This window comes from Lissotriton vulgaris, chromosome 11, assembly GCF_964263255.1.
Source record: "Lissotriton vulgaris chromosome 11, aLisVul1.2, whole genome shotgun sequence".
Classification (NCBI taxonomy): Eukaryota; Metazoa; Chordata; class Amphibia; order Caudata; family Salamandridae; genus Lissotriton; species Lissotriton vulgaris.
The window spans coordinates 963,054,598-963,072,267 of NC_141699.1; the positions used below are offsets into that span (position 1 = coordinate 963,054,598).

Below are 17,670 nucleotides of genomic sequence, written 5' to 3' on the forward strand. Positions count from 1 at the left end.
CCTACTTGTAAGGTGTCTACCCTCTTTATGATCAGCCTTCCTGGGGGTGGTCAAACCCTGACTTCTAACTGGCTACTATCCCCATTCTCAAGATGACAGATAGTGAAAAGTGGAGTCTACCTCATCTGCCCCACCTGAGGGGTGGTGCAGGGTGAAGGTAGACTTCCATTTTACCTCCCGCCCATCCTCCAGCCAACATTAGAGCAAGACTGGGGGCGCCATCTGCTTCTAATAGCAGAGGCTGGGGGCAGGATGCAAAGGCAGCATGTCCTTTGAAGTTCATGCTTCTGCTGAGGCAGATCCTGCAGGGGGGAAGGTGTGATAACCTCCGCCTAGAGCAGGCATTGTTCCTGAATTAGGAGAGCTCTGGCTCTCTACTCACGGGTACAGAAATATGTCTGATGGGAGACTGGCTAAAACCAGACAGAAACAAAACCAGGGTTTGGTATGTTTCAGGGGACCCTCTAGCAGGGTCTCCTGTGTGAATTTTGTAATAATCCCAATACTGGCATGAGCATGGATTTATTAAGACAAGATGTTTGGTACTATACATCTTAGGAATCAGTGAAGTCATCATGGAGCAAGGAAACATGTGTGAACAAGTAATCAGCCCATGTACTCTTTATGGCCTCCCTGTTCACTTACAACACCCAGAATGGACTGTATATCATAGGAGCCCATCTGCTTGTGCTGATGGGCCCTCACATAGGATATAGTGCACCCTGCCTGAAGGATAAAGGCCTGCCATAGGGGTGGCTTCCCTATATCTTGTGCAGTGCAGGGTTCGCATGGCATACAGGGCTGTGTGCCATGTTTACTCTTCAGGTTGTCTGGTATCTTGACACACAGCCTGCAATAGCAGCACCGCCAGAACCGGGTGAGGTGTCCCTAGGTGACCTTCTCCTGTCCTCATGCCCTGGGCACTATGGGTAGCATTTACTGGGGCCTACAGAGACACCTGATAGTGTGCCAATCATGGTACAGTTGTAGGGAATGAGGATCTGACACTGGGAACACCTGGACAGCAGGGACTCAGTGCACTCACAGTTCAAAATTACATCAGACATTAGGCAAAAAGTGGGGGTCTAACCATGTCAAACGAGGCACTTTCCTACAGTAGCAAGTATCCTACTATAAGAGACTTGCCATCAAATACAGGTGACACAGTGATATTTGAATGAAAGGCCAGCAAAGGCCTTTAGGATGGACAACCATTGCAGTGCCAGCGTTGGCCAAAATAGAGCTAATAACAGAGCTTAGTACAATGTCAGATTTGTTTTTATATTTAGAAGCTGTGTTATCTTGCTGTTGTATGACCCTCTGTCTCTGCTGCCACAGATGTAGTAAATGTAAATGTATGTGTCTTGTAAAGCGCACTGCTACCCGGAGGCGTCCTAGCGCTATAGACCGCTGGGGAACCCATCCTGGCTTTCCCTGTGAGATGTTCCCTCCTGGGTATCTCCAAGGTGAAACAAGGCATCCCCGGCGTTTGTGGGGGGCCGTTGTGGAGATGAGGCAAGCTAATGCCCAGAGTTGCCGAGTGTGATCCCTGGTTAGAGTAGGCACGAGGCGAGAATTATCGAGTCCGCTGACCCTGGTTCACGACCCTGCCGCGTTGGAAATTGAACCCTGGTCCCGGGCCGTCCTGTGCTTTGGGGTCTGCAACCTCTAACCAATGAGCCACTCCGCTCCACTCCAGGTACTTAGTACCTAATTATGTGTGATGCAATACTACTGTTTCATTGATTTACTAAGTGTTTTTCCCAGGAACTGTGCACACATGAAAGAGCAAACAATCTGCATCATCTATCATTTGTACATTTGTTGCAAACTCCATTTTCTGTCGTAACTATACACCCCTTGTTTTGGTAGTTTTACACTGACACATATGCTGGAAATGGCAACTAATGCCTATGGAACAAGGGTTAAGTATAGACTAGAATATCCCTAAGTTATTAATTAACCAACATTCCTGATATGCTTCCACTCAGGTGTTTACTCTATGATTTAAATGATATAATTATGCCTACTCTATGCAGCTCAGTTAGGGCACCTTGAAGGCTTGCTGACAACTTCCCTTAACATATGCTTACCAACTTGGTCAAATATTTTCTATCCAATACTCAGATACATATTGCCTACAGTAGGATTACCTCCTTAATGAATTTCTAATACAAATTCACAAACACCTCTTATGTATGTTACCACTTATTTTGTTTAATTAATTCGCCATTTTGTATTGTAACTTTCTAGCAAAGATGTAATAGTCTGGTATTTGCTTCTACTTATACAATTCTAAAAGTGGTCTTTTTCATTAAAATCTTGGGAGGAGGTTTCTCTGAATCCTAGACATTCTGGAGGTGGGCGTGTCTAAAATCATACATTACCACTGACCTTAATCCCACTTCACAGTCACTACTGTTTGAATTAGTAAAGTAGTAGTAACTGAGTTTATAAAGCGCCTGGTTACACTTAACAGTGTGTCCCCGCACTGAACCGCTGAGGAACCCATCCTGGTCTGTTCCTGTGAGGCGCCCACTCCTGGGCACCCCAAGGTGAAGCCAGGCATCCTTAGCGATTACAGCCGGTGTGGAGATTAAGCAAGCTATTGCCAAGAGTTGCAGAGTGGGACCCATGATTAGAATAGGCACCGTGGCAAGAATTATCGGGTTTGCAGACATTGAGCCCAAGACCCTGCCGCGACAGGAATTGAACCCTGGTCCCGGGTCAGACCTCTGCATCAGGGTCTGCCGCTCTAACCAGTGAGCCACACTTCTCCACTAGTCCATTATCCTGTGAATGTCTTAGCCAAATGACATCTTCATTTGGATGGCCACCTGGGAGACACAGCCTCACTTAGGTGACATTGTTGGACTGCTCTTAATATCTGGCACTGATCCCAGTTTCAGAAATATGTCTTCAGACTCTTTCCAACTGGTCCCTACTACACTTCTATGTCCATTGCTCTGTAATCCCTCACGACCTGACCAACGGAACCTTTTTTAACTAAATATCACAATTTAGCATGAAATGGCCTTCAATAACTTGAACTAATCTTTTTCTCCAGAGTTGAAACCCTGTTCTCATTTGGGAGGTGGACTTTTCCATTTACTCTTTTTTACGTCGTTTGTGTGGAAAAACATAGCCTCATTTGCTCATATACTTAAATGTATCCCATCTTTCATCTAAGGCTTCAGAGATAATAGCACAGAGGGCACATTTATAAAAGAGAAATTATGATTTGTTGTATATTGCTCAGCATCTCTGCCCATCCATTGTCTGTAAGGCAGTCAGTATATACTTTTTAACATGAGCCTTTCTGAATGGAGCCACAATGTGTAAACTCAATGAATCGGTCTCGTTTGCATCTTGCCACCAAAAGGTGCCAACACATTTCACAGTTTGCGTGGAAATCCTGATTTTACAGTCCTATTTTATCCACCACTGTACAAAATATATATATTTCTTCTAAATGTGTTTCTTACTTACAACTACTTCTTTTCCTAAATGCTCATTGCTAAGTTGTTTCTCCTGGAGAGACAATCTACTAAGGGGAGCAACTGGATCATCTAAACAAAATGTAGACAAAATTTCAGGTTGAAAAAAGTATTACATCTTTAATATACCTACCCCATAATAGTGAAGGAAAATATATAGATCTAAGTCTAGATGTACTATTATTAACTCTACATATACCTCCCTCTCTAGGCACGTAGATGGAGTAGCATACTACGCATGTAAAATGCACTTTGAAGGCTCCATGGGAAACAATACGGTCTAATTAAAAAAACTTTTTCGTCTTAGTTCTTCCTTCTAGTTTATCCAAGCTTTGCTGTGTCACATCTAGCATTAACAAATGCCACAGGGTAGTCAAGCAATTCAGAATCATTACTCTACTACTAATATGATAACGACTACTATTTCTAACACTACTATTACAGCTACTACTGCTTCTACTACTACTTTTGCTTCTACTATTACTACTATTATTAATGCTACTATTACTAATACTCCTGGTACTAATACTACTAAAAGTCAGTGGTTTGACCCTGTGTCTAACGAGGCAATTCCCAACATTCAGAGCTTCATTAGCCATTTGCAGAGAGTCGCTAATAGACATACCTCATGAATATTAATGAGGTAAGTAGCAATTTGTGACCCACTACTATTTGCTGCCATCACAGGGATGGTGGCCTGGTGGGGCCAGCATATCACCATGTCTGTGATTGCTTTAAAATACAGCAATCTTTTTTATTAAGCGTAGCCCGTTTTCCTTTAACCCCATTCATGCTGGTGACGGAACCACTCCGTCACCAGCCATGGGTGGGCTGTGCTAATGACGGAGTGTTTCCGTCACGGCCCGGCCACCGCGCCTGCGCGGCCCTAATTTCGCACCTGCATGGCACGTTCTAATGGGTGGGCGGGCCGTTACGGAACCACTCCGTCATTAGCACAGCCCACCCGTGGCTGGTGACGGAGTGGTTCCGTCACCAGCATGGCGGCGCCGCACGGCCCCCCTTCCCCCCAGCGCCGCAGCGGTAATTCCGCCGCGACGCTGGGGAGGACGGGGGCCTAGGTGTTAACGAAAACTGGATGCATTTGAATAGAAAAATAGGAAATGTTTAAGTTTAATTTTTTAAGAGTAGGCTGTAGTTCCTTGGACCACTGCCTGCTCATAAAGCATATTTACGCAACAATTCTCAAAGGGGAAGGGGCCCCTAGGGGGCCCCTTCCCATTTGCTAATGGATAACCATCAACTTTGAGTTGGTGGTAAAGTACAAATGTTTTGCAAACGCAGTTCTGTCACAAAACATTCATACCTACAAGTGGGAATTGGCATTTGGAAGGGAATTCCCAAACCCACCCCTTCCAAATACTGAATAGCAAACACAAATTGTGATTTGATAACAGATTAATGAATTGCAACATGGGCTTTGTACATAAGAAAAGGCATTTTTGTGTTTTTTAAATGGCCTGATTCTGCAAACTGAACTGTTTGCGAAGGCGTAAAAAAATGTTTAGCACATCTAGCCCCAAATCTTTTCCACTGGCAAGGAACTTTATGGGACTCTGACTCTGTTCAACCATTTGTAATCTACATAGGGCTTTAAATGAGTAGAAAATAACATACTCTGACTGCAGTACAGGAGAACCTAATTTTCAGTGGCATTCCCTCATCAGAGAAAAGGGGTCTGCTAAATCGGGTCTAACCCACTTAAAGTCTGACATGACCAAAAGTACATAGTCTATAGTGGCTCCTGCCTTCCACATTCAAGGAATGGGAAGACTGGTGGTTTTTCCCAGCTGTTTCTAGTTCAAGGGCCCAGGCCTTTGAACCTGTACCCCTTGTGGGAAGGCAGTCTACCAACTCTTTCCTATAGAACTGAGGGGCATATTACCAAGCAATAGCGATAATTATCGCTATTGCTTGGTTAGAGACAAAAATTTATCGCTGACCTGCGGCGATTTTTATCGCAGATAAACCTTGGTATTACCAAGGTTTATCGCAAATGCGATAAAAATCGTCCACAATGCATGATTATCGCTGAAAAGTCAGCGATATTCATGCATTACCGAGCTAATGTTCTTAGCCATGTTATCCACCTCCCATTGGATAACATGGCTAAGAACTGCTCAGGGCAGGTGTTAGCTTTTGGAGATATTCGCGCTTAGTGCGAATATCTCCAAAAGTTGGTAATAGGAGATAGCGATGTTAGCGACTCTTTCCAGTCGCTAACATCTTGGCATGCCCACTTTGCATGTCATTAGTGATAAATTTCTCTGACATGCATAGCGGGGCCCAAGATGGTCGCTATCTCCTACTAGCTGTCGCTAACTGGTGTTAGCGACAGCTAGGTAATAGGGAGATAATTTTCTCTCCACTTTCTTGGCTTTTAAAGCCAAAAAAGCAGAGATAAACCCCCTTGATAATATGCCCCTGAGATCCTTAATTCCATCCTGGGAATTTGCACTGTGTATTTGTGTCATGATTCTTGTATGTATATATTTATTTAATTATTTTTGTATGGATGGATGGATGTATTTGTTCATGTGTTTTGAGTGATACACAACTATCTAAAAGGTGAACTGGCACTAGAAAGACCAAATCGGAGAAGAGCAAGAAGAAAACAGAGAGATACTGTACTTTGGAAGTAAGAGCAGAGAAAACTGTTTCTGGTGAGAAAGCAAACCTGTTCTCAGGGCTTTTTGAAATGACATTAACTGATCATGAGCCCTACAATGAAACGGGAGAAGGTTCCAAAGTTTCACTACCACAACAGCAAAGGCCCCCCTGTTCACGCGGTTGACCCTTGAAACTGATACCAACTGGTCCTTAAAAAGGCATAAGAGAACAACCAAGTAAATGACGAAAGTATTTTTGTTAAAGATAAGCTGAACTAGATCAATGAAAAGCATTGAAGGCAATTGACATCGATTTAAAAAGGACGTGTTTGTACGAAGACAACCAATGAAAAGAATTGAGACATGCTGAAGAAGAAGACGTAGGAACCCTCGGTGCCAACCGGAAATTCACTGAAGTCTATGAGTCAAAAAGGAGGGTGAGCCTATAGATAAGGAATTGCAATAACCCAGGTGACTAAAATAGTAGCCTGCACATCAAGATGACAGGATTAACTGGAAAGGTATGGAAGAATTTTAGGTAGTAGTTTGAGCACCAGAAAACAGGTGAAGGACAGTTTCCTCTTCTGAGGGGGCAGAAAGAGCTCTTCCTCAAAGAGAAAACCCGAAATTCATGCAGAGAGAACAGACATTGGTTGGGGGCCTGATTGGGAAGAGCAAAGGCAAGTATGAAGCGCCTGAGGGGACATCTAATGAGAGAAGATTAGAATATCTGTTGCTTCTGTGTTGGGCTTTGAAACTTCACACCCAGTCATCCACTCGTACCATTCAGATCTGAAAACCAGTGCCTGTATACTACGATATGGAGACCTTGTGGATTACTAATGGTATGTAATGCATCTGTGTAATGTAAACATGTGTATGCTGCAAGTATGTTAAATTACACTTGATATAACGGACTGTGAATCATCTCCCAGCCATCCATTGCAACAGTCTATTTCTCTCCATTTAGCTTTGTGCTATGTAAATACCAAAACATACATACATATGAACACTTGTACAAAATCGTGGTCTTCCTTCAGGTGTTCCTTCAGTGGATATGACAGCTGGTTGCTTGCTTTCACTCAGGCCATTTCTTAGCTGTCCCCTGTATTGCAAAAGCCTAAGAAGGCAGCCCACAAAAATGCACTGCATCCAAATTGAAGACGTGTTTGTTGACCCTGGATCTCTGCCCGTGACCCAAAGTGGGAATCACTTGCCTCTTCTAGGGAGTAAGCTCCATTTGTGCTTCAGGAAGGAGCTCCATCTATCAAGCCAGGATGCACATGTCAGGAGCAGACCATCACATGTTACTGTTTCCCATCATTGTAGTACCAGAGCGTGGGGGCCACATAGATATTGAATGAGGCCGGGCTCAAGCAAGAGCCCTAGGGCACCCCCTTGCTTAGCTTCACAGTACATGAGCTAAGGTATCCTCGTAGTGGAGACCCCTTCTCATTGGCGAATGGTTACCATCTCCCTTGACTTGGTGGTAAAATATTACTGTTTTGTGAAAGGATTACAGTCTCAAATCATTAGTACACAAAGAAATGGGTATTTGGAAAGGACCCCTTGACACACCCTTTGCAAAGGCCTATTCGATATTTATTCGCCAATCCACACTGCGATTATGTAATGTGTTACCGAATCACAATTTGAGTTTCACACATTTAAAAATACCAGGTTCGGATTTGAACTTTGCGACTGCCATATTGCTTTGTACATGAGGCCGATATTGATTAATTAAATAGTTCTGGCGGATAGTCAGTTTATTGAATGTGATTGCTTGTATAATACTTACTGAATCTCTGTTTCCACTTCCGCTTCCTGGAGTTAGCTAAACTCTGCATAAATATTGCATAATTAGAGATCTGTGTCTTCGTTGTTCTATTTAAATTAGGACTCAGACATGTACAGGAAATAGATCCACAGCATTGTGAAATAAAGATTAATATATTCTGGCAATGAAGACAATATTCCGTTCATAAACCGTTCCATAGCTTAAAAAAACATATGTAAGTAACCCTTAATAAGCTACATATGATGTACGATACCGAATAATACATTTAGACATATCATTTTTAGAGGAGCTTCTTGGGTTTAGTTACATATTTAAAATGTTTCAAATATATATAGCAGCAAACACTACTTTCTAGAGTCTGAAGATACAATTTGGAACTTACCACACGTGTAATTGCTCCCAACATCCAACTTAATACAGTCATTTTCCATCTCTCCTCGGTGTTTTCTGGAAGGGGTTTATACAAACAATAGGCCACAAAAATAGCAGCGATTGTGAAGAACAGTAATTTCGAGGCCATGGTAAATTACCCACTCATTCGGTGCTGCTCGAGGTAAATCTCCTTCAGAACAGCCACACACGGGGTTTCACTACAGTTGCAGCTTTCACCTGACACCTGGTGGAACTTGGACTCAGGTCCCCTCTGTCCAATCAGAAGGGAGCAGGGGTTTGGCAAACCACAAGCAGTCCATGCTGTGAATTAGTAACAGGGGTTGCACAGGGCAGCTTCAAGAACAGGCTTGCTAGCCATTGTCTCAAGGCTTTATCTGTGTGACCTGGCACAGTGCGTGGTTATGCAAGACATTCGAGTTAAAGGACATAGCTCTGTTTTATGATTTAACATTTAACAAAATAGGAAATCGTAATGCTCAGCAAAATAGATTGCCAACAATTATTCCGTAAGAAAAAATCACTCTATGTCTAAACAATTATTTAACTTGCTTTCTTGCTTCTAAATATGATGGGGCCAGTAACAGCAGTTACCGCCCTTTCGGGGTTATGTAGCCGTGGAAACACGACACACCTGTTTAGTTTCAGCAAACAGAATTTCTGGGTGGGACTTTGTGAAGAATTAAAGAATTACCAGGGGAGCAGAATTACTGAAGTTGGATTACTGATCCCTCCACTAATTCCTCTTTTCTGAGGAGACATTCAGGGCACGCTGGCAAAATGCTCTCCAGAATTCAAGTTCACTCTGTGCTTAAATATTATTAAAATACTGGGGAAGCCTGCAACTGGGCTTCTCTGTGTATGGACTGCACCTCTCTGAGATGGATGATTAAGATGTTTTGTTTTAAACCTGCTTTTTTAGCAGGGTGGAATAGATACATAAATACAAACAAATACATTTAAGGTAGCGCTTAATTTGTAAAGAATAAGGCAAGGGTCTTCCTGCTGGATATTGGGGTAGCTGCTTGGCCTGGATTCCACACTGTTCCTCTTTATTACACCACTCTACCTTCCTTGTCCTTACATTTCACTCTTGCAGGTTCTTTTTCATTCCTGCATTCTGAATTTGTGCCCATTTTCCCATCTTTCTGCTTCTCCTCCTTTATCCTTCTCTGCATTTCTGCCTCTTCTTCTGGATTAAAGTCACGATCCCCAAAAATGTGTGCCGATGGGCCCCACTTGCAAACACCAACACAAATGAAGCACTGATTTGAGGCTTACACTTGGAATCCTATGACAAAGTCAAGAGCTCATGTCTCTTTTTCTATTGCCCCCAGGACTACTCTCAGTTGCACAGCAGATGCAAATGTGTGTGAATCACACATTTGCAAATCATCTTTATAGCATAGCAGCCTTTACAACATAAACCGCATGGGAGGGTGGCAGGTTGCCATGTGATTTCCTTCTACAGGATGCCCCACCTACAGAACATCCTGGAGCACAAACAACCTACAGAACATCCTATACCTACTGAGAGCAAGTCAAGTAGATTTAATATCACAGTGGGCAAAATCACGAAACTTACATTCACCAGGGGAAATGTATATGCATTAACATAGATATGGAAAACACGTTGCCCTACCAATACTCAAAACCAACTGTGGAACTTCATTCAATAACAAGAAAAAGAATTATAATATTCATGTATGTTGACAATCTCTAATCCACAAATAGTTTTCAAGCAGTTAATAGATATAATTTCTTTTCAATCTTTTAGGGAATAAACTGATTAAAGGGGTAAATATGAAGAACATCACTTAACACAAAACACTGTTGAAATAAGACAATCCAGCAATTCCCTCCACATGAGTGGGCTATAACTTCAAATGCCTGGGAATCAGAAACTCTGAAGCCACTTGAAACTCTCACTATGGGGTTGGATACAAAATATAGACATGGTTGCCATCACTATATTCAACTATGTGCTTAGTATGATGCACCTTGCTTAAGACTAGGATATGTGAACAAGAGCGTTGGAAAGTTTTATTTTGGGTGGTAACAGGACTACCTAGGAAACTTGAAACTCCATGCAACACTTAAATCCAGTAGAATTTAGAGTAGCAGACGTAGAGCCATTCAACCTGATTTGGTGGAGGACAGTAGCAGCATAGCTGCAGCAAAAAGAAGGATATCTCATGCATTCATTCACTGATAAGGAGGGTGAAGGAAGAAGGTGTTCCTAATGGTGTTGCTGTTCGTCCTGACCTGGGGCATATTCAAATGGAGACAGTGGCCTGCCCAGGAGACTACAAAAATCTGCTGGGGAGATAGGTCAATCTAAAGTGGAACTAATAACATGTACATTTTTTGTTCCCATGTCCAGGGCATCACTTTATGCAAGTAGGTAGTAGCTGGTTTATAGTTAATAGGTGTTTGGACGTTGCCCTTTTTGCAGGGTCATCCCTGAAATTGTTGCCTTCCTCCTATATTTTTTCTGACATGCTCTTGGTGGTTTTATGACTCTGGGCACTTTACCACTGCTGATCAGTGCTAAAGTGCATATGCTCTCTATTGCAAATTGATGTAATGGATTAGTGACTCCATGATTGGCTCATTTGATTTACTTGTCAGACCCTAGTGCAGTGCACCATGTGTGTCCAGGGCCTGTAAATCAAATGATGCTGGTGGACTTGCAGCACTGGTTGTGCCACCCACAGAAGCAGCTTGTAAAATATGGCTCAGGCCTGCCATTGCGGAGCCTGTGTGCAGCCTTGGGCTACCATGTCGACTTGGTAAGTGCCAGTCTCTAAACTTTCTCTTTTCTACATATGAGTCACCCGTAAGGTAGGCTCAAGGTACCCTCATGGCAGTGTGCATTTCATGTAAACGGTAGGACATGCCCTGATGTGTGTGGCATGTCCTGATAGTGAATTACAGCCAATTTAGTTTTTCTGTATTGCAAGGCTACCTGTTTGCATAGACCGGAATGGGCAGTTTGATTATAACATCTTATAACTGACTGTGGGAACCAGGTAGAAATTCGAGTTTAGTATGCTGAACTCAGAATGATAAAATACATATTTTAGTGAAGTTGGTTTTAACATTCTGTGTTTGAAAATACCACTTTTAGAAAGTAGGTATTTTCTTGCCTAACTGTTCAAGCCTGCCTCTGCTATGTTGTGTATTCCTTGTTTGGAGTTTGAGTGACAGGGGTTGGGTTGATTCCAGGAGACAGTGTGAGTCAGCACAGGGCTGAATAGACCCATCTGCATGTAGAGTGATGGGAGGGGAGCACCTAGGACCTGAATAGGGCTGTGGCAGCCTTCCACAATGCTGGCTCCACCTTCTGTTGTGTGTCTGATGTCCCTGGCCCACAATGTCAAAGGAAAGAAGGAGTCTTGTCAACAACGTGCTCCAGGACTGCACAGAACTGGTTTGGACTAGGTACAGGACCCTCTGCCTTTTGAAGACAAAGGATTTGCTAGTATAAATATTGGGACCCAGACCCAAGAACGTTAGATCACTTTTGGGAAACAAGAAGAATCTTTGCTGCGAGGAACCAGAGAAACTAAGGAGAAGACTATCCCTAAGCTGAGTGCTGTTTGGGGGATTGGCCTGCAGTGGTTGCTTGACTGCCAAAGAAAGGAGAAAGGACTTTGTGCTACTTTCAAATCAACTTGTAAAGGATCTCCAAGGGCTGGAGAAAGAGTTTGCCTCCTGCTGAAGTCTCAGGGACTATATATAAAGCAATGGGGTAACCCAGTATCCCTCAGAACCTGGGCATGTATTGTACATATGACAATTGGTTCTATCAGGTAAAAACAATTTCTTTGTGGTTCTCAATACACAATGCAATTAACGTGATTGAAATACAACGTGCACTTGAACACAATAGAGAAAAATCTAATTATTCTTATTAGAAAAGGTACTTTACTTCATATTTGCAAAATTTGAAACAAAGACAAAAATTATCAAGACATAAATGCTGTCCGATAACTTAATTAAAAAACGGCGCATGTGAACGTGACAATAGTGACATAGTGAGTGAAGTAATAAAGTGACAAAATTTGTGTATTACTCAAGAGGATGAACAATTACTGTGCAAATAATTTCACAGAGAGATACTAAGAAACAGCAAACATCCTTTACAACGAAACTTTTTCCACACAGTTCCTTTACAATGCAGGATTTATAATGCAAGTCGTCACAACGACTTGCGCTGGAGGGCGCTGTAGGATAGGTAATAGTTTAATTTACTATCCAAAACCTTCCCTACTATCCACGGGGACTGGAGTTGGAATAGTAAATTAAACTATTCACTATCCAGCGCCCCCCAACGCAAATCGTTGTAACGACTTGCATTGTAAATCCTGCATTGTAAAGGCATGCGTGGAAAAAGCATGCGTTGTAACGACATACATCCCTAAGAAACAAGGTCCAATTATACTGACACAGGTTGCCCTAGCTTTGTAATTGAATTACATGAATTCATCCGTTAGGGGGCCTAATGTATTGACAAAGAATCTGTTGACTGCATGTTTTAAAATGAGAATCATGGCATGAAGGCATGTCATCACAAAGAGGGACATACCTGGAGTGGCAAATGCAATCCAAGCCAAAATGCAAGTACACAGAGTGCATCGTAATGGAAGCTCAAGGCTGTATTGTAATTGAGGAAAAAGAAGAAGGAACATCGGGACTCAGACAGTGTTGCCCGATCTCGCGGAAAATGTATTAGTTACGCTGGACTCCAAACGGCACATATCTTGTGAATCATAGAAATATCTGTCGAGTGTACTGCTGGGACTTAGAATTCTTCGCCTAGCAGGCGTGTAAATCAAGCCATGCACCACATCATAATGAATCAGAGCTGCATTTGGCTTTGAAACAGGAATGAAAGGACGGGTCTAAATTATCTCATCAAATGAATGCGAAACTAGATAAGGCAGAGCAGGGGCGGCCTTAGGCATGTGCAAGCTGCGCACCTGCACAGGGCCGCCAAACCCCAGGGGCCGCCATGCCAATATATATCCTTTATATAATAATCCTCTGAGGATGGATACATATTTGCATGGTGGCCCCTGGCAGGGATTTGGCAGCCTGTTCAACTTCCAAACACCCTGACTCCCCCCTCTTCACTGGCCTCCGCGCCTGCGTTCCTCCTGGTTCCTGATTGGCTTCTTTTTTTCCCTACCCACTGCTGGCCCGCTGGTAGAGGCATATATAATATTGCAAGCAAAATGAAGAGAATTCGAGTACACAAATCTGGTTATTCGAAACAAAAGAGAAAGGCGGCTCAGCAGGCTTTCGTAGCGTCTTAGGAAGGAGCAATCCTGAACTTTATCACCCAAGAGATACCTAAAGATGGAGAATCCTCCGGCCAGAGTACTGCTGATGCACTAGGTAAAACAGGCGCTGACGACCATAAACAAGAACAAAATAATGATGATATCCATGAGCAGAATGATACTCGTGGTGGCCCCTGGCAGGGATGTTTCCTGGCAAAGAGGCCACCGATTCTTTCTCTGTGAGGCAGTTGTGGGTCCGGGGCCCCTCTCATGACCCTGGCACTGCAGCCGTCTGTGCCAGTCCCTCAAGTTGTGTGTCACAATATACCCTCCTCCTCCTAAATGTTATTGTTCTGAGACAGATTCAAAAGGGTAAGAGCAGCCACAGGTACTGATCATCTAATGCCTTTTCTAGACGCTTTATTAAAACTCCATCTTGACGTCCGGGGGGCTCCGCCCCACCTGGACCCCCTCTTCCGGGGTCCCCTACCTACGCTCCCTGCCCAGGGTCGCCATGAGCCTAGAGCCGCCCCTGGGCAGAAATTTACAGGACACGTACCATCTGGTGACTGACTGGCGGCAGAAATCCGTAAAATGGTTCTGGAGCTGCGGAACTTGGCGTGCTGAAAATATGTACTATTTTCCTGCGTCTTACGTGCACTTTATGCATGCAGCAGCTAAAACCGGCAGGTACCAGACAGTATGCATGAAAAACAGACTTACCGGGGATAGGTCAAGTTTGTGATGACTCCTGGTGTGTTTCTAAACAACATGTCAATGGTTTCTGCTATCTGATGTGCAAGTACCAACAGAACTGATACAATATTGCAATTCTTGTCTCGTCTGTCAAATTTGAATTACATATTGATTTAAAGTGCATCGTGGTTATGGTCATTTCAGTGGGAACATGCATCAACATTTCTCAATACACTTTGACAATAAAACATCAGAGAGCTGTGCAAATTATAGATCCCAGAGCTCATACAATGTTGCAATTGTTGTCTCCTCTGTTAATCTTGAACTACAGATTGGTTTTAAGTTATGTTCATTTACATGCAAAAGTGCATGAACAGTTCTAAATATACTTTGAAATTGAAACATGGGGCTGTGTAAAATACAGACATCGGTCTATTGGGTACATCAATGTCATATATGAAAACCAAATTACAAAGCAGAATACCTGGGTTCCCACTTTTTGAATTTCAGAAAACCACACTATATTCTTTTAGTGGTTGGGTTTTATTATTTAACCTCTTATTTTCTTCAATTTGAATATTTTCTGAATAGGAAATCTCTTCTATTCTCAGAAGACATATAATACAATAACAACACTTTAAATACAAATATATATAATTACTCTTCGATGAAATCAATTTGACAACATTAACACACTTATGTACAACAATTGCTCCAACCTGCTACTTGATATAATTCATCAATACAAGCAGCATGTCAAATATTTGCCTACTTATCAAAATACCATTTCACGATATAATGAATTCTTTCAATCTGTTAGGATGTCTTAGTTAATCATGAAAAAATGCCCTTAGTTAAATCATTCAAATCATGAAAACAATGCCGACGCGTTTCCAGCCACGTACATATTCTTCACGGGCTTTCATCAGGGCTTCTTATTCTAGGCAAAGGATGGATAATCTGTGAAGCAAAAAAATAAGAATAAACTAATCAGCACTGGTATTTCTATCCTTTCTCGCGCTTTTATCAATCCCAGAAGGTCACTTCACATACCTTCGAGGTGATTTCTAAGTAGTAGATGTTTAATAGTTTCCACAGTGTGGGTGGCAGCCAGCGATAGTTATTCTGCAAAAAACGTAGGGGCATATTATCAAGGGGGTTTATCTCTGCTTTTTTGGCTTTAAAAGCCAAGAAAGTGGAGATAAAATTATCTCCCTATTACCTAGCTGTCGCTAACACCAGTTAGCGGCAGCTAGTAGGAGATAGTGACCATCTTGGGCCCCACTTTGCATGTCAGTGATATTTATCACTAATGAATTGCAAAGTGGGCGTGCCAAGATGTTAGTGACTGAAAACAGTCGCTAACATCGCTATCTCCTATTACCAACTTTTGGAGATATTCGCGCTAAGCGCTAATATCTCCAAAAGCTAACACCTGCCCTGAGCAGTTCTTAGCCATGTTATCCAATGGGAGGTGGATAACATGGCTAAGAGCATTAGCTCGATAATGCATGAATATCGCTGACTTTTCAGCGATATTCATGCATTGCGGCGATTTGTATCGCATTTGCGATAAACCTTGGTAATACCAAGGTTTATTTGCGGTAAAAATCGCCGCAGCTCAGCGGTAAATTTTTGTCTCTAACCAAGCAATAGCGATAATTATCGCTATTGCTTGGTAATATGCCCCAAAGTTTTAGTTCACTCATCGTATGCACTACGCTACATTACGTTTTTCTGACAGCGAACACTGGAGCAGCGCCTACCTTATGTCTACTTCTGGTTCGTGCACTCAAATCGTATTTCGTACTGCGTGGTGGTACAGAGGTTCAGGGTCTGGGGTCAGCTCTGTGGAAAAGAGAGTATATGGCATTGCGATATTCTCCCATCGGTTTATATTCCGAACCCTTTTTGTGAAGCCTTTCATTCAGCGTACCTGTATAGAATTATGATGACTTTCTGGACGCGGCTATCTTCTTTTATTCTGCCGATCCTGTCACAAGAAATTCCAATGCACACATTACTATGCATTCTCTCCCTTTACCTTCAACCATTTCCCCCAGTCACTACCAAACATTCTCACCTGAATCTTCCGACACGCGCCAGGAGCCGGTCCCCGCGTTTTTTATCCCCGAGGTTTTCTTCACTCTCGAGCGGTTTTCTCTCTGCAAAATACCGAAGCCTCAGTCACTCTCCATTCAACTATAAGAATTCCGATATTTAGGGCTTATAGATAGATATTTTCGTGCCTATTCCTCTTCATGTCCGACGGACCATTTTCGACGGATTTTGTCGAAGAGTAATTGTATATATATAAAGTGTTGTTATTGTATTATATGTCTTCTGAGAATAGAAGAGATTTCCTATTCAGAAAATATTCAAATTGAAGAAAATAAGAGGTTAAATAATAAAACCCAACCACTAAAAGAATATAATGTGTTTTTCTGAAATTCAAAAAGTGGGAACCCAGGTACTCTGCTTTGTAATTTGTATTCTAGGCCCTACCTGGCTCCTGTCAGTGGGCCTAACCCCTATGTTGTATAAATATATGAAAACCAAACACATTTATATTTGCAAGGTGTGGGCAAAATTAGTACACTATTGTGTCTGAATTGCACAGTATGTCAAAGGCCAAGCACTACACATATACAATGAATTTTGGAAGAATGTTATGATGTGAAATCATGTGGGTTAAACATCAATATACGTTGGAGTGCAACTATTTTGGGGATGTTGGAAGTTGCCACGTGTCGGGAAATACGTGGCTACCTAAGTGGTAAACAGAAGCTTAGTAGGTACCTAGTCTCAGTGGTACATTCATGTCATGGAATGGAATGTGACTAATATGATCTGTTTCTAAGTTGGCCCATCTGTCTGTTGGTCTCCTCAAGTTCATTCAATCCACAAGTCACCGTATTGAGTAGATGGATCCACTTGCATTCTTTTAGATTGAGAGAAGCAGAGAGGTTACCATCCCTAGGGTGTAGATGTACCTTTTCAAGCACAGTTCATCTAATGCTTTCTGGGTGATGTGAAGAATTGGCAAAATGATCAACGAATGGTGCCCCTTGAGTATGGCATCTAATCTGACTAATGTGCTGTAGGATCCTGCATTTGATCTTTTGTGTGGTTTGTCCCACTAAGAGTTTGTCACAAGTGCATTTGATGGCATATATTACATTGGTACTGTTGCAGTTAGTGAAATGAGATAGTGTGTACGTACGATTATTGTGTGAAAAACTGTTTCCCTCAATGGTAAGGGGGCAGCTTTTACAGTGTCCACATTTGTGATCGCCAGTTACTGGGGGTAAACTGAGTTGTGTTCTTAAGTCGTGGTTTTGCCGTTTCCAGATATGCACTGACTACAATGTCTC

At 42.4% G+C, this 17,670-nt stretch overlaps 1 protein-coding gene across 1 annotated transcript in view; it reads right to left on the reverse strand.

Moving 5' to 3' along the window:
• Window positions 1-8,574, reverse strand: part of LOC147683760 (arylacetamide deacetylase-like) — a 142,354-nt gene extending 133,780 nt beyond the window's left edge. The window contains exon 1 of the mRNA XM_086944129.1: window positions 8,305-8,574. Within this exon, the coding sequence (XP_086800255.1) occupies window positions 8,305-8,442 (138 nt within the window). The 5' untranslated portion in view covers window positions 8,443-8,574. The remainder of the gene's footprint in view (window positions 1-8,304) is intronic.
• Window positions 8,575-17,670: the final 9,096 nt, after the last annotated feature.